This window comes from Microtus ochrogaster, chromosome 1, assembly GCF_000317375.1.
Source record: "Microtus ochrogaster isolate Prairie Vole_2 chromosome 1, MicOch1.0, whole genome shotgun sequence".
In the NCBI taxonomy this organism is placed as follows: domain Eukaryota; kingdom Metazoa; phylum Chordata; class Mammalia; order Rodentia; family Cricetidae; genus Microtus; species Microtus ochrogaster.
Genome location: NC_022009.1, coordinates 78011384 through 78030103, shown reverse-complemented (window position 1 = coordinate 78030103; position 18720 = coordinate 78011384). Strand labels below are relative to the sequence as shown.

The window sequence follows — 18720 nt, the reverse complement described above, 5'->3', positions numbered from 1 at the left end:
ACACACACACACACACACACACACACACACACACACACACACACACCTATTCACCCATACAAACATGAACAGGCACACACATAGACACAAATAAATATTTGACTTTAAACAGATTTGTATGTGTAAATATGTTTGACAAACAATTTAATAATGAATAACAGTAAGGAGATTTAACTTTTGAGAAGAGAAACCCAGTTGGAGATTCATATGTCCTTTGTTGATTTGGGAATATGAGTATGTCAAAATAAGAGTTATGGAATATTCAAATGAATACAGCATACATTTCAGGACTTCCGGGAGTAGAGTTTTTAAATTATATATATTTAATGTATACGGTTATTTTGCCATCCTTCTAGTATATGTACTATGTGTATGTATTCCTATTAACCTGCAGAGTTCAGAAGAGGTCATCAGAGTTCCTGAAGCTGGAGTTGTCAGTGGCTATGACCTGCTGTGTGGGTGCTGGAAACAGAACCCTGGTCCTCTGCAAGACCAGGAGGTTCATTTAAGCACTGAGCCTCACTCTAGCTCTCAGGGTGGATTTCTAACATACACTACTCAATTTATCAGTTTTTAAAGCATTTCCTCTTAGAGTAGCATCATGTTATTTAGAACAATGTGGCTGATTTTATCATTGGACACACGAACTGGCAAAATGATACTTAAGAGTGGACTTTTTAGGATTAATGTGCTTACGACTATGGCTGCTTCCTGTTTTCCTCTGGTAATTAAAAAGGTATTAGAAATAAGTCACTGGTAAAGAAAAGAACCCATGAATTTGAGATAGACCAAGAGTTTGGGGGCATATGGGAGGAGCTACAGGGAGGAAAGGAAGTAGAAGAAAAATTTTGCAATTATATTTCAATTTAAAAAGTAATGATTAAAAAATAAGTCACCAGGAATGCATCTCTCCTTGAGGCAACATGTTTAGAATTTGCTTGTATTTATTTTTCTTTAGAAAGTTATTTAAGTGTAAGATAAAACAAATTAAATGAATGCCAACCTTGTACTAACAGTGTTTTCTTGTAGAAGACTCCTGTAATCAGAAGTGTCAAGAATCAGCCTGCCAGATAATTTATTATAAACCCAGTCTTTTAAAACTTGTTTACTATCTAAACATAGCCCAATGCCAGACTCTGTTCAATCCAAGACTTTAAGCCTTTAACCCTACACTACAGATCCATCAGAAACATACTCCCTATGAAGCGCCTTATGATCACAACAGTCTGGATCCCTAACGATTGTTTTATTTCCAAACTATAAATATTTTTTTTTCACTCCTTGGTGTGGAAAGTCAGCTACTTCCATGTTACATGCCTACTGGTGTAGTAAACTGCCGAATCAGGTAGGAAAACATCTGGCCATGAATAAATCAGCATTTGTCTGGGATTTCAAAGTGTAAAACTAGGCAGACAAGCACATATCCTAAGAACTCTACTTTCTCCTGCTTCCCTGTAGAGAGTTTGGCACTAACATGCCTGCCACCACCATCTGTCTAAATACTAGAGTGTGTTGTCCTGAATTAACATAGCAACACTGGTGGAGGATGCAATTAAGGTTTTGTTTTTCATTTCTTCAACAGACCCTCAGCAACAATATAAAATATTCCACAAATCCTCAAGCCAATTAAGCTCTTAACAAAGAAAACAATGAGTAATTAAAAAATCAACCAATTCAAAGTAACAACTATAAGTCTTTTTAATATATAGGTGTATGTGGTTCAAGAATTTCACAACATTTTTTCTAAAATTTTAATTAAGAATTCCCGCTGTGCTACTAATAGTAAAATGTACATTTCTATAATATTCTTTAACATTTTATGACATCATTTGAAGTAGATCATTTGATTTCCAGATGCAACACTGTAATTTTCTTTGTATATCTGTGTCCTCTCAAGAAATCTTAGAACAAAAATCTTGTGTATCTAAGAAATACAGAATGGATGAAGCTGATGTTGATGGCCTCCTGGCCAACAAAGAAGTTAGTGAATAAAGACTTCACTTTAGTGAAGCAAGACTGTTTAGAGCCTGCATCTTTACTATAAGTTTTTTCACCTTGAGATCTAAAAGAAAACTCAGGTTGTTTCTTACTAGATTTTACCAACTATGAATTCAAACTGATTATGAATTCAAATCAATCACATATGCAGTAGTCACTGTAAAGAAAAAAAAGATGAGTGATTTTCTTGTCAGTCCCAAGAGAGAAAAAAAGAGCAATTTGCTTTTTTTAGTATTTTGTTAATATATTTTATCATAATTTTAACTTTTTATTGGGAGTTACTCAGTCTTGTAAAGAACTTCACTTAAGAATTTCCCATGCAGTTTATTTCATTTGACTTCTAAATTCCTGTGAAAGTTCTTAGCAACTGACAAGACACAGAGTGCATGAATGCTAAGATAGATCTTTCTCAGTTAAATACAAAAGTCAACTTAAATACAAGATTCTGATCATATTTAAATGCTTTGGTTATTTATACAGTGCAAAGAAAGTGATTTTAGTAATTTAATAGTTAAAGTAGTAATCATTTGGTATTTGAGAATATATTTAATATTCAATATATGAGGTATAGATCTAATAAAGGTAAACATAAGACACAGACATGTACATTGACACATGTGTGCTTCATGTTTTTTATTTGTAAATTGGAATAAATATGACTGTTCAATGGTGACAGAAGTATTTATAACCATTCATGTTTCAAAAACATACATAAAGTAGTGTAAAAATTATAAAAAGTCTTCATAGATATTGTATACATTTATATGTACAAATATTTAGATTATTCATTCATGCATAGATTTCTGATTATAATCAATAAGCAAAAAGGAGAGGGGGAAGGAAATTAAGAAGATGGTGAACAGCAGGAAAAAGAGTGTGGTATTAAACTATGAATAAAAACTCATTGCATTACAACTGTTAGTTCATTTGAGTTTGAGTTCCATGGCATCGGTTTTACCTGAAAAATTTTTCCATTTTCAGTTGCACTTAAGGTGTATATTTCTTTGTTGAATAAAACATAACAATGATGACAAATGAGAGCTGATAGATGCCTAAGGGACTGACATAGTATTCCTCTCACACTAGATGCATTGGAATGAGGAGACCCACAGTGATCTGGGTCTCTGGTCCATCAATCATGCCTGCTGCCGTAAGTCTTGAGCAGCTACAGTCCATGTCACCACTCTAAGCCATGTTCATCTGAGTGCCGCCATCGCTCCTGAGATGGAGATGTCTGTGTACTCAAGGCAGTTGCTCCCCAGGATCTATCATATTGCTGCACAGTCAGTTTTATAAGGAGAATTCCCAAAAAACACATGCTCCCTAGAACATACTGTACCCATTAGCTGTGTTACCTCTCACACAGGAAGGAAGATTATTTGTAACCATTTCTTACTGGAAATAACGTTAAAATGAACCATAGACTCATGAATTTTTTCTGAAAAGTGGTTATAAATATCCCTATGGATTTTCAAGCCTGTATTTTAGTATTTTAACAGCCATTTGCAGATATAAAAACTGAAGGAACTATTACATTGTGTTCTCAACATTCTTCTAAAATTTGATAACAAAGTAGAAATACATATTTGTTTTAAGATTTAGCAAGCATTATTGTTATTTTCTTACTTCTCACAGGGCTGAGGGAAGAAAATGCATTTTTTGAGGAATTTTAATGCACTGATTTGTAATAAATTAACTGAATATTTTTGTTGAAAGTGATGTTTTCCAATTTTAGTATGTCAATAGCCTTTTCATTGTTTTTTTTTTTTTTTTTAGACAGGGTCTTTCTGTGTAGCTCTGACTGTCCTAGAACTCACTCTGTAGACCAGGTTGGCCTTGAGCTCAGAAGATTTGCAAAGTGTTCATTTAAAGGGGTCCTTCACCACTGCTCTGTGTATGTTAACACCCCTTTTCTTCTTACTGAAAAATGAATATAGAAATCACCGGTTCTAAAAATATTTGAGAACAAAAATTGCATAGAACCTAAGTTATCTGCCTAAGAAATAATTTAAAATAGGACAATAACTGAGAATAGAATTTTTTTGAACATTGTTCCTACTCCAAGCAACATTTCAGTTTGAATTTTAAAAAGGCAATGTTTTTCAGGTAATGGGTGACAATCAGAAAATGGGAAACATGTGATCAGCTGGTGATAAGTATTAATTAGTGGATTCACTGTGCATTTCATTTCACCACAGCAGAATCATTCAAACTGATCACTGAGATAAGACAGTAGGCTCACCAGCCTTTCAATAGCTTAAGACATTGGTTGTGACTCTAGGGTAAGCAGAATGCAAGGATTTTCAAAAGCTTACTTAGAAACTACAGGTGACACAGGAATTGACATTTCTGTGTCTGTCTCAAATCTACATTGTAAGAATTCAAGAATTATTAAATGGGTTCTCCTGACAATGAGCATCAGAACTTATTTAGCCATTCTCTCTCCTATATTGCTCTGTTGTTTGCCTTTATATCTCCACTTCACCTTCATTTTGGCTGTTGCTTTTAATTGCCAAAATGTTTAATAATTGTTATGCTTGGTCTTACTTTCCTCATTTTCAATCCCGTTGTTCTGGACATATTTATTACCTCTGTCCTTGAGAATGACAACCAGACTCAATCCTTCAAACACTACTCCTCCAATATCCAAAGAAAAATGTTCAAATCATTCCATAATCTTCCTTTGACCTGAAAGGGCCTGCAGGAGAGGTGTCTATATCCCTGTGGCATATTCAACCTCAGCTCTAAGCACATTCTACACCAGCTTATTTTGATCATGTGCATTGTCTTGTACAATTAGACGGCCCATCAGGAGTAAGCCTTCCATACACTAGAGGTCAATAGCATTCCCTGTCGCTGTGATAAATAAAACAGTTTCACCAGGATGAGCAAACCATTGCTGTGAAAGCATAAGAATGTGAGGATGGGAAGGCATGTTGATCTTATAAATAGGCTCCTATGGAGCTGTCATGTGTTGATGAAGCTCTGTTCATGCTGTAGGAAACGAGAAGAGTAAGTCGTTCTCCTTACTGGATTTGCCATATAGTATAAGGGATGTGATAAATGGACATAGAACAAAAGAGACACAAGAATTAATGATTTCACAACATGTTTCCAAATTTTGGAGTGAGGGCAGGGCAAACTGTTGGAGAAGGCTGCTTGTTCCTCCTGTCTGTATGGCTAGCTTAGACCCAAAATAATCACACAGAAACTGTATTAATTAAACCACTGCTTGGTCTATTAGCTCTAGTTTCTTATCAGTTAACTCTTACATCTTAATTTAACCCATCTCCATTAATCTGTGTATCATCAAAAGTGATAGTAGAAAGAATATTTGGCTTATCATAACTTTCTAAAATGTTGAGGAGTGACTTAGCCCCTAGAATTTCACATTTTGATGCTTTTTATAATAGAAAATTGACCTGTACCATATTTAAGCCCTATCATAATAAATTTTTGCATTTTCAGATAACTCATTTAAATCCTCAGGACAACATTTTTGCAAACTTAGAATGGGTCTGATTTTTCCCAGAGTAACTAACATGTTTTCAGGAAGTTGAGTTTCAGCTAGATGTGGTAGAATTGCCAAATGGCTGAATTTGCAAAAGTGGGCGATAATTAAATCATTACGCTCAGCTCTTATTAAATATTAATGAATTCTCCATGACTTTGAATCACAGAGCTTTTTTACATGGGAACTTCTGACGGGTTTGTCTGAACAATGAGTCATTTGCCCTGTGGTAGTCTTCCTCTGCTCCATGGTACTCATAGGCACAGTACCAAAGAATTTAACTCTGGTTTTGCTGTGTCATACTTGGCTTTTACCTAAAAAATTTCAAAGGAGCTTTCGATATTGATACCACTATATTTTGGCCTAAAGGAGCAAAAGGTTTTTCTAAAGAAAAAAATTGATATTAAAAAAAAAAAAAGCACGCCACACAGCCCAGACTCTAGGCATCTGAAGCCACTCACTCGGGTGGCTTTGGATCCGGTTGCACACATGCCAGGATTCGAGTTCAGAAACCCATCTGGTCAGCAGAAGCCACTTAGTGGAGTAGCCTCCATCCCTCTTCTTGTTTGTTTTTGTAACAAATGTTAGGCACCAGAGAGAGACAAACATGGGTAAGACGGCTTTCTCCTTTCCCATCTGAATCTCTGCCAGAGACCAAAAGTTGGATCAAAATCATCAGTTGGTAATGTTCTGAAGGCTGAGGAGCCCACTCTCCCGTTTTACCATCACCAACCAACCTTCTGTACACAAAGTTTTCCACCAGTAGCCCATGATGTAGTGATAGGCTGTAAGAAATAAAACACACTCCTTCTTCTCAAACCCTGTGATTAACACTATATTTGTGAGACAATAGTTTTATGCTTTATTTTGGAGGGCTATAATGTAACAAATACAAGACATAGATTCAAAGTACATGACAATGCTGAAATTAATAATAAGAAACCACAATCCTTGATATCCAAATGAATTCCACTATTCTGATAGGGAAAAGGAGATGGATTTGGAGATTAAAATACATTTCTTCTAGAAATAACCAGAAAATAGGTAGATAAGACACACCACCTCAGGCCAGATATTTAAAAAAAAAAAGCAGACAAGATAGATGGACAGGAAAGACTGATGAATGAAAGGAAAAAAGGAAGGAATCATAAAAAGGAGGGAAGGAGAAAGGAGATGAGAAGTTAAGAGAAGGGGCTGGGTATGTTTCTGTCATATAGTTCTTAGCAATAATGTAAAAGTCAAATGGATTTCACATTAATTTACATTATCATTATACCTCCATTCACATTCAAGGACATCTCCAATGTAACTCCATTCACACCCAATTACAGCATCATTGAAACTCCGTTCACACCCAAGGACATCACTATTGTAACTCTATTCACACCTAATTACATCATCATTGTAACTCCATTCACACCCAAGCTCAGCACTATTGTAACCCCATTCACACCCAAAGAGCACTATTGTAACTCCATTCATACCCAAGGACATCACCATTGTAACTACATTCACATACAAGGACAGCACCATTGTAGCTCCATTCACACCCAATGACAGCTTCATTGTAACTCAGTTCACACCCAAGGACATGCACCATTGTAACTCCATTCACACCCAGTGACAGCACCATTATAACTCCAATTACAGCCAACGAAATTATCATTGTAATTCTATTCACACTAAAGGACATCATCATTGTAAGTCCAAATATAACACCTTTGTCATCTAATAACCTCGTGGCAAGAAAGCATGGCTGGTGAGAGGCTAAAAGGAAGAAACCAGGAAAGGGATGGAGGAATAGAGAAAAATCTAAATTAGCACATGGCATGTAATTATTCACATTCTTTTGCATGCCGATATCTGCCCTTTCAGACAGAAATTGAGACACCCTGAGGAATGTGCAGCAGAGGAGAAGGCTAGAACTCCCTTTCAGGCCTGTAAATAACAGACAGTAGGGAGACCATGTGGAGGCCTGTGTTATGGTATAGGTTGTTGTTTGCCAATGAGGTTATATCTTCAGTTTCAGGAGGATAGGTAAAACCACAGGTACAGAATATTGTGAGCCACCCCACTTCCTATATCTACAGAACAACTATAGAACTGATTTTAACATTTGAGATTAATAAAATAAAGCCAAGCACATCCTCATAAGTGAAGAATTTCTATAGGAAGTGTTTCTGGATCTGGAAAGATTGCCCAGAGGTTAAGAACATGCTCTATATTGCAAAGACCTGAATTTAGTTCCCACCACCCAGGTTTGTTTGGGGGCTGAGAACTGTCTCTCACTCCAAGGGCTCATCTGAACCACTTGGGCATGGCACTTAGCTCCATAAGCCATACTAAGAAGCACACAAATGTGCATAATTAAAAATAAAATGAATAAATAAATAGAAGCATATTTCTGAATTTAGACATCTGCTAATGGCTTAATAAACATCACTATATATTGATAGATTATAAATTATTTTTTAAATTCTTTTTCATAAATTTTTACCTCCATTTTTTTGTATAGAATTCAGAAAAGTAGAGAGAGTCATGTATTTGTGTATGTTGCTTTTATTAAGCAGAGATTTTGATTCATTTCTGTCAAATATTCTATTTTTCCTTCTACTTTCATTTCCAAAGTATTTTCTAGCAAAGTCTAGATCTCCTCAGTTATGCTATTGTAAAATTGCACTTTAATACCCAGTACTAATGCCTGTATCACTCTAAATCAAATGGGTTTTGCTACTAATCCTCTCATTACCCACAAGATAATGTTTAACATTGTTGCTTTGTTTCAAATAAGTATCCAAATAGTATGCCCCCGTTACATTTTGTCATTGTGTCATGAGCAGTTCAGGCCTTTAAGTCCATCATCCTGTTCCTTCTCTGTGCCAATGACATATTGCCTGCTCCTTGAATGTCATGACCGATAGTGGCTGTTTTTCCCATTAGCCACAGTGAATGCAAGATACAGTCACATTTAGAAGTCTGGAATTACATTATTTTGCAGCACTATTATTATTCTTATTTTAGAGACAAAGAGCTTAGCTGGTTTTCCTGGGATGACACAGTAAACCATGGGAATCTGGCCACTGAACTGAGTCTGGCAAGTCTGTGACTGTCATACCGTATCTCCAACAGTTTGATGAGCACCACCTTCCTGTGACGGACGGGGTAGATAGAATGAGCTTGCAACTTTCTGTACCACATCTCTCATGTGACTGCCATGTGTTTGTGCAATACGTAGACACACTCAGGGGTAACCATGTGTGTGGCTCTCTTTTATTATACACAGGTCATCAGAAGCCTCGGTCCCTTGGAACTGGTCCTTAACACTCCCAGCCATCACAGGGTTCATCATGGTAAGATAGTTTTGTGGTTTTGCCTTTATTGTTTCGTTAAAAACTGCAGTGTTATTTTTGTGCCACTTTAGCAGATACAGACCTTGCACTATTATACGTTGTATAAATAATTATTATTGTTTCCCCTTCCCTCTTCAGAGAAGCCGGAGCTTCAAAGTTGAGAAGTGACTTCTCTCAGCGGGTTCCCATCTTATTTCCTTGTAGCTGGGAAGTGAGTCAAACAGCTAGATAGGAATAGTCCTCTGTACGATACTCTGTCGCAGTGCAGTGCTGGGGAGCTGCCCTGTCTACACTGGAATTGTTAGTCTTTACAAATATTGGATTTGAAAGAAGCTTTTATATTTGAAATATGTGTACTACAGGAAATAAAACAGAAGTCAATCACAAAATAAAAAAAAAACAGAAAAACAAAAACAAGCTTGTTTTAAAAACCTAAAAAATGCATACTGGGATTTGCAAAAACCTGATAACAATGCTGTACTCTGCTAAATTTACTACCTAACTTAGCGCATGCGCAATGACTCTAAGAGAAGACTCCATGCGGCTGGTGCCTAAGGCAGAAACACCAAGTTTAGGGAAAATCACAACGTGTTTTATTTGGGCACCACAGGAACCATTAAGAATGTGCCTTATCTGTGACTGGAAAGTGAATGTGAAGTTGGAGTGTGTGTGAACTATAGTGTTGATGAATACATAGTAGATTCTGCATGTTTGGAGCCCGCATAGCGGTGAGATTGTCTCAGTCACTTCAGCATACACTGGCACGAATAAATCTTAAGGGCATAATGCCAAAGGCACAAGACAAAGAATGAACACCGTGCCTTCGCTGGTCTGAACCTCTGCCTTCACAGACAGTTTTGGAACAGGACAGGGTAGCCTTCTCCAAGGGAACTTGTCCCTTTGTCCCTCGCCTGGACCACAACAACAGCACCGGAGAGGTTGTGTCTAGCGCTTCCAAACTCAGACCTCTCCTGTCCCCAGGGAGCAGTTAGCAGGGGAGTGTAAGATTCTTGTGGATTCCTGCGCATAAATAGAAAAATCTGGAAAGGAGAGTCCACACTGAAAAATAAACAGCTTCATTTCTTCTTCTTTACCTCCCCTTCCCCATTCCGCAGACCGCGGGCAGACCTAGTCAGCATGAGCAGAGTCCTGTCCTTTGGGACCAAGACTGTGGTCAAAGCTGTCCGGGCACCGTAGGGTGATTAGCAGAGTCTCTGAGTGAAGCCTGCTTGTTGTACTCTCCTCCTACTGTGATGCCCACTCCCGTCTTCAGACATGGCCTCAATCCCTTCAGGGGCAAAGCACTCTCACAGTTGGTGGAGATCCAGGGTTAGATCATGTGTACTCTCTGCCCTGTTCTCACGTGTGCATGCGCAGAAAGTGTGTCCAAGAATGCACATACACGGTTTATTAGATTAAAACTCTTTTCCTTTGGATTTAGTAACATTTATGTAATTATGCCTATCTAAGTTTCAAAACATGTAAAATAAAAATTGTTGCCAGTTCCTTGCATTAAGTTTAAATTGTAATTTTTATGTTTTGGAGCTGGAAAATTAACATATTACTAAAAGTACTAATTCCAAGAGTAACTTAATTTTTAATTATGCCTTTTATTATTAAAATAGTGTAATATTGTTCTAATTTTCTTTCTGAAACATCAGCAGAGAGCAAGACTAAAAATAGCATCAAAACAAATGGATGGAAATAGAAAACACTATCCTGAGTGAGGTAACCCAGACCCAAAAAGATGAATATGGGATGTACTCACTCATAATTGGTTTCTAGCCATAAATAAGGGTCACGGAGTCTACAATGGTGATCCTAAAGAAGCTAAGTAAGAAGGTGAACCAAAGGAAAAACTCATAGTTATCCTCTTGGCTATGGGAAACAAAACTAAAAGCAAACACATACATTTCCTTTTAAAAACTTTATTTTTATTGTTATGATTTGTGTATGGGGTATTTTGCCCACATGTACAGCTGTATAGCACATACATGTAGTCCCCTTGGAGGACAGGAGAGGGTTCAGATGCCTGGGAACTGCATTTGTAGATGGCTGTGAGCCTCCGTGGGTGTTGGGTATTGAACCTTGGTCCTCTGTAAGACCAACCAGTGCTTTTAACAGTACACCATTGCCCAAACCCCAAATCCATCTATTTCCATCTTACTCCCTTTTACTTTCCTCCAAACAATGTGATTTTTCAATTATTCATTAGTTTTATAAAAACAGCTATGTGACTATATCTTGACATTTAACTAAAACATTGGAAAAATGTGCATAAATTAATAAAGCCTTTATCTCTTTAATAAATTTAACACTAAAATAGTTAAAATGAGACTATGAATAGAATCTACGTTTGTTTTTTAATTTTTGAGATTATAAATATAACATTTTACCCTTCCCTCCAAACCCTTCCATATGCTCCTCCCTGCTCCCCTTCAGATTCACAGTCTCCCTTTTTTTTTGCTAATTATTATTGCTTCAATATATTTTTGATATATGATATATAATGTATATTGAGAGTTTGACAAAAAAAAAAACCTGGTTGAGGAAGAGAGCTGGTCAGTCATCCTCATCAGCTTAGACTATGAAACCCAACATGGACAAGTTCAACAGAACGGCTATATATGGGCTGCCCATTCATGCTCCAGCATTGTCAGGGCACAAATTACAAATTTTTTAATTATAAGTGCCTGTGCTGACTTTTTGGGCTAAGGTCACCTGAGAGGTCACATCTGAGACTATGACAATTTCATTGAGAGCAATTAGATCCTTTATCAGAAATGCAATATAATTGCAATGGCCAGGACCAACACAGTTGTAGTTGCCAGGATGCAGAGAAGTTTGCAAGCTATATCTGGTAGACAAGATGGATGTCTAAGACTAAGTGCCCTGTCAAGTTTCCATGCATTCTTGACTACTAAGGAATCATACAGAGAAACTCAAAGCAGCCTGCCTGCCTCACTGCATAAGTGGGTGTTTTGGTTTCGCAGGAAGTTGAAGGCACATTGTGCCCCAGGAGTCATGGACTCTAACCTAAGAAATCTATGTCATATGTCTGTCAAGGCAGGTTGGCCAGGGCAGCTATGTGGTTCTCTGAAATATGTGATGTATATGTATGCATATTCTTAAAAACAACCTTCTCAGTCTGTAATATGCTACTTGTATGTATGTTTTCAAGGTAGACTATTTGGTACTGAACAATTAATTGTTGTCTTCCCTAGGAACTCCCAACTCCCCAATTGCTTTTGGTTATTTGTTTAAAGTTGGGGAGAAAGCATATTTAGAGCCACTTCATTGCTTGAATTTTTCTTGCATGCTTTAAAAACATGAGAAAAAATATTTCAAAAGCTCAATTCCACGTATTTGAAAAATTGTTTTTAATATTTTGTCTCACAGGCAGAAATCGTTACTGCATAGACAAAAACTATGCTGGCACTCTTATTATTTGGGATAGAATGTTTGGTAAGTAAAATGTACAACTACCAAAAGAGTTAAATTAGCTGCTTTGGGATTCGTAGAAAATCAATAATCATATTGTAATGTTTATCTTTCAGGGACATTTGAAGCTGAGAATGAACAGGTTATTTATGGTCTAACGCATCCCATTGATACATTTGAACCATTCAAAGTTCAGGTAATTCATCTAACATTGCCCTTCCTGAATGCATACAATTTCACAAATTTTGTGTTTAATAGGAAAACAGTTATTGTAGGTGGGAGCACATTGCATTGAAAAAATGTTTTACATATAAAAGAACTTGAAATAGCTTCAGCAGTTAAGTGATATGAGTCAGATGGGCAAAATCCATTAAAACTCATTATAAGAGTTTTCAAATGTGCCTTCTACCTCAAATGCAAAAAGAGTGGCTTTTAAAAAACATGTTTTTTTTTTCTTTCTCAGAATAGACCTTAAATATATTCATGTATTCTGGAACAGTGGTGCAACATGTAATTAAGGCTGATCCCACAGTAAGAAAAATATTTGCTTCAAGTTTTCAGCCTCCGGTTAGAAATTCAACATGAGGCCTTTGCCTTCTCATCTTAGAGCTGGGTGTCAAGGGGTATTATCCATCAGTGAGGTCCACGTTACCTCGCCTGCTAGGACTTGGTGGAGCCAACCAATTTTCCATCAGACATGTGGTATTGCTTGTTCACTGGCCTTAGTGGTTGGCACTAGAGAAATGAAGAATGTCTGCTGAGTTCCGATGTGTCAATATCAGATGACCACAACGGCTCCTGGGGTGATGGAATCACAAATGAGGAAAAGATAAGAATGCTCTAAAAGCTGTGGCTGTCACTCAGTGATGGGTCTGGATACAAGGCTGCTTGCCATGTCCTGGAAGTAACAAAATCAAAGGCTCCTGTTGGGCTTGCTTTGCAAACTTACTCAAGTTTTCAGAGAACATTGAGACAAAAGAATTATCTACAGCTGTTAAGTAATTCCAGATTCAATTGTCAGCTACAAATTTGCCCTAGGAATCCAAGACTCAGGTTTACTTAGCTCATTTCAAGCTACTTACTTGACTGTGGCTTCATACACCAGTTAGGTCCAAATGCCATCCTTTCTATAGTGAAAGTGATAACTCTATATCCACAGCTGGAAAGAAAATTGCTGATGTGTGTATACATAGGTAAACATACATATGTACGGGCACATATTTTCCCCTACATGGCACTTCGACTTCCATCTTTACCCTTGGCTGTACTCACAACAGGATGTGTCTCTCAGGAGATACATAATAAATATGTTCAAATCTTTACAACCAATTTAAAAAATACACATGAAAGACCCACTCCCATAACTTCTGGTAGATTTTTCTCCTTAACATGAATAAAGAAAGAGACATGGAAAAATCCACCTCCATCCCTAGGATGGAGCTTTACAAGCCTGGTGCCAATGTGATTCATGAGACCATCTTTATAAAGTGCAGATGCCATTCAGCAGCACTGTGGACGATGTGGGAGAGACTATAGGGGATGTCAATATCACCATTGGATACTTTACACCTTTGGAAGCAAGGCTTTGGGAACATACACTGTTTGAGGATGAGAGGATCGTGCATGAGAAAAGACTAGCAAGTGAATATTGTAAGCACTACACACACAGTAGATGAATGGATGGGAATTGCTATGTGCCAAAGTGGACAATGACAGGCATTTTTGAGTCACAGCACATTTAAGTCGAGAAGTAAGCCTCCAGGTAACTACATTTAAAAACGTTTTTTTCAGCACGATAGTTGTCAGGTGTGGGCCTAAGGTTTATTCTCCTATGTGATCATTTTAGTCAGAAAGATTAAGTCAGCAACTTACGATAATTAAGTGTTTGATAATTAAGAGATACAAATTTGTTATTTTCAGTGATTTCCCTCGAATACAGCTAAATTGCTTACCTAGGTTTTATTACCCACAAAGGAACTTAGATTTTTCCCCACTAAACACAGGGATACACTTGCTTTTTGAGGTGTAGACCACTCTGTTCTCTTTTGAAAGACCCAAAGTTCCTAGGGATTGGAAACCAAGTAAATTGGGGAAATGTCATTAAACTATTATGATATATCGCTCATGCTTAGTATCCAGACTTGCAGAAATAAAATGGAAGTAATTTGCAAAATAACCAAATGATTTAGCATTTTAATGTGTGTTGGAAGTTCTAAACACACTAATTTTCTGTATTACTAGTATTGAAAATCCCCGGGCTAAACCTCCATCTAACATTTACCTTGTCTTCGGAAACGTCCCCATTAAGCCCTATAATAACTCAGGCTGATTCTTGGAATATTTCAAGTAATTATAAAATCCATTTTTCTAAACTTTGCTATTTAAATTCATCCAGGGACTTACTGCTAAAATACCAGCATGATCACAAATTCTGAGAGCAAGAGCTTTTCTTTCCATTAATGCATTTCTATACTTGAAAAAAAAAACCCTCACATTTAGAGTCTGGAGTTGATGTTCAAATTCTATGAATATGTTTAGTCCTATGGCGCATTATGGGCACTTGTGTGAAATTTCCTTATAGTTAAAATTTATTGAGCACTTATATGTGAGTATGTTATTTAACTTCTGTGAATATCAAATGAATGTTATTTAAAGAATGCATATTCCTGCTGAAACACTCATTGTAAAAGTCTCCTGCAGTCACAAAAGCCCTCTTTTCCATGACTAAATATGAGTTACTTGATACTTAGAAAACTACAAGCTGAAATGCTTGTGAATATCTTTTGTTAATATCATATTAGTAACACAATAAATCATTGCTTTAAAAATATCTGGATAAGCGATCTTATGATGCCTCCAGTTGACTGCAATATCCACCTAGTAAGATGTGAGAAGGGAACCAATAGACAAGGATGTTTTCTTCACACAAGCTAGTTAATTTGATTTGATGCACCTCATAACTTATTTACTCTACTTTAAAGATTTTTAACTAATTATATACTTTTCATTTTAAAATTGTAATTTAATTTAACTTTAAAGATTTTTACAAAACACCAAAATATATAGAATGTATAGAATTAATTAAAACAAATAATGTGATTACATATCAATATCAACCTACCTTATCATGATGTATATTAAAATATGTAAATTACACTGAATAAAATAGTAAACAATTAACTATATTTAAAATTCTGTAATGCTTGTGTCATTTAGAGTAAACTATATATATTTTTTTTTCCCCTAGTTTCACCATTTACTCTATATATGGAATACATTCTGGGCAACACCTGGATTCTTTCATAAGGTTTCTGTCCTATTCAAAGGACCAGGATGGGGTCCAGGTAAACCAAGACTTGGCCTAAGTGAAGAAATTCCAGAGGTAAGTAATGTTCACAATAGAGGAAAATATTATTTCTATTCAATTGTTCATGATCTATGCTATGATTATTTATCAAATGAAGGTCACAAATAAAAGTACAGAAACAATAAGAAGAGTTGATTGTCATTTGCAAGATGGCATTTTAGGTAAAAAAAAATCATGTGATATCTTAAAGAACAATTTTATCTGAATAATATTTTATTGTTTTTAAATATCTTACTCACATATATTTTATATCCTTAACTAGTTGTAGTTAGTCATCTTGATAGAGGTAAAAAGTACTTTAATTATTTCTTCATTAAACTGCCCAGAAAGGAGGGTTGTACTTTTCTGTTTTCTACAGAATAGTGAAAGTTAGTATTTTTAAATTATATCAGTGCCTACATTTGCTTTAGCTAAATAAAAGCACAACATGGTACTTCTAAGTAGTTTAAGAAAGTTGTTTTAATAAAAAACTACTTGATGTTGAATCACAGTTTTCTATGCTGCCTAGAATCACCTGCTTTCACTTTCTTGGCATGTTGCTGGACATATTTTCAGATGTGAAAGGTTCTAGTCTATTCCTCTTGGCTATTGCAATCTTGAATATATATAAAGAACCCATGACATTTCCATTTAAGGAAGACTAAATCATAGCTAGAAGGCAAAATATTCTGCATCAAAAAAAAAAAAAACAAGTTTCCTAATCTTTAGACAATTTTCTAGTCAAGGAAATGAATGTCTGAGATCTTCTGGAGCAAATATGAAAAACAGCATTTTCTGGGACTCATTCTTTCCCAAAGTGTGAATTTTTTGCAAGAGAGATGAGCCACAACACAAAGTAAAGGAAAATGTCCTTCTGGTCTACCTAGGTTACAGGACAGGAAGTCCCCTTGTCATCAGCAGCATCCCAGCAATTAAAGATGTACACCGTCCTCCAGTTTGCAGTGATGCTGTCATTTTATGAAGAGACCTTTGCAAACACAGAGGTAGGTACTTTTAATATAGTATTTGAAAATAATTCATCAAGTTTTTAATTAAAATATGTTCTTCCTTAGTGACTATGCTCTATTTTTCTTAGTAATTGCTTTCATTTGGGGGGAACAGCATATATTTTAAGAAAGAAAATTAACTTCTGCAAGATTATGAAATGTAAACTAATTAATTGTATTGCAGTGCTGCTAATTGTAATATAAATCAAATGTTTTGACACCTGTTTAAATGGCAAATTTGTGACTTGTCCTATATTTTTTAATCGAAATAAAAGACTTCAAAAATCAGAACTGACCATACTTAAGAGAGCATATTTTCTATCAGTTTCAAGATACCTATTATGTTTAGAAAATTGCTTGATAAACTGAGTTTAGAGAATTTCCACTGCAAGGTTTACAGCTTTTATATTTTTCTTTCAAAGGTAATAATACCTAACTTCTGGTAGCTTAAGCATAAGAGCATAATATCCATACTACGAGGTATGGATAGTTTAGGAATAGGCATACTTTAGGTAATGGACATTATCTATACTGACTGTGTTGGTATAGATAGTTTAGGAATGGGCATACTTTAGGTAATGGACATTATCTATACTGACCATGTTCTGGAAACAACAAAAGTAATAAAAAGCATATGAAAATGGACTTCAAAGTGCACAAATGATAAAATATGTATTTTAACCAATTTCCTTTTTTTCATTTGATTCGTTTGTAATATATTCTTCATAAAAGTGTAGGAATCCAAAAAAGGTAGATAAAAGTAATAAAGTAACTAATGAAAGAGTAGATAAAATACAACATATAATCACAAGACAAAAATATCACAGAATTTGTTTTTTTTTTACAAACAAAATGAGAATCTCAGGAAATGATCTCAGAGTTGGCAATGTTGAGGTTGTTACAGTTATTCTGGACAAATAATGGCTGTGCATCACTCCTTGCAATGTGGTAGGTTTGCATATATCTGGTTTTAAGATGTACAGACCATTTACAATTTGTGAATTAATTGCACAAAAATATCTCCTGGAATGAAAAAAGAAATAAGAAAATATGCAGCCAGTCTAAGCTGCTGAGCATGTGGAGGAAATGGGAGGGAGGGAACCCAGAAGTGGGTGTAGCTCACTCGGGGATGTGGCAACTGGAGGGAACCCAGAAGTGGGTGTAGCTCACTCGGGGATGTGGCAACTGGAGGGAACCCAGAAGTGTGTGTAGCTCACTCGGGGATGTGGCAACTCCAGTTGTGTTGAGACAAGCCTGGAGATTGGCCCCAGTTAGATAGCAGAGCTGGGTAAAGAAACTGACTCCAATAAAATGTAAAACATTTTTAAGAAGATAATGGCAAACATTAGTAAAGAAAAATTATTCAAAGGAAGATTTGGAGTCCTCCAGTTAGCTTTGTGGAGATAGAAAACAAAAAAGATTTCTTAGAATTTTTTCTTTTGCTTTATTTTTGAGGTTGTAATACAATTACAACATTTCTGTCTTCCCTTTCTTTCCTTCAAGAATTCCCATAAAACCTTCTCCACTATATTTGAAATTCAAGGCTTCTTTTTTCATTAATTGTTTTAGGATATGTGTGTATGCATATATGTATATATGCATGCGTGTATGTATATATACATATTCCTAAATATATCCTGTTGACTACATTTAAAGTTACTTGTATGTATACTTTCAGTGTTAACGATTTTTGAGAATTTTAACTACCTAATGTTCACACAGGACTGAATGAAAGTTTGTACAACAATGTTCTAGTTAAACTTCAGATAAAAACAGATGTTAAACTGGTTTCAGATCAGAGTTCAGGGACCTAACAAAAAATGTTCAAGTTGTTCCCTAAGATAATACATAAATTTAAGTCTGGATATGACACTCCAATAATTAAAAACTGACAACTACAAAACTAATCACAAAATTATACTAGAAAGATAATAAAAAAATAGATCAAAACATGAACTATAACTGCAGAATCAATTATCAGGGTATTAATATTTAATATAATCAAAATACTAAATAAAATTAATATTTGGATAAACAGATTAAATTTAAGAGACTGAGATTTTATAT

The 18720-nt window shown here is 35.7% G+C and overlaps 1 protein-coding gene across 1 annotated transcript in view; it reads left to right on the top strand.

Annotated features, from left to right (window-relative positions):
- Positions 1-18720, top strand: part of Agmo (alkylglycerol monooxygenase) — a 254774-nt gene that overhangs the window by 109555 nt on the left and 126499 nt on the right. Inside the window, exons 6-10 of the mRNA XM_005343843.3 lie at positions 8793-8859; positions 12259-12324; positions 12417-12496; positions 15548-15682; positions 16534-16650. Of these exons, the coding sequence (XP_005343900.1) occupies positions 8793-8859; positions 12259-12324; positions 12417-12496; positions 15548-15682; positions 16534-16650 (465 nt within the window). The remainder of the gene's footprint in view (positions 1-8792; positions 8860-12258; positions 12325-12416; positions 12497-15547; positions 15683-16533; positions 16651-18720) is intronic.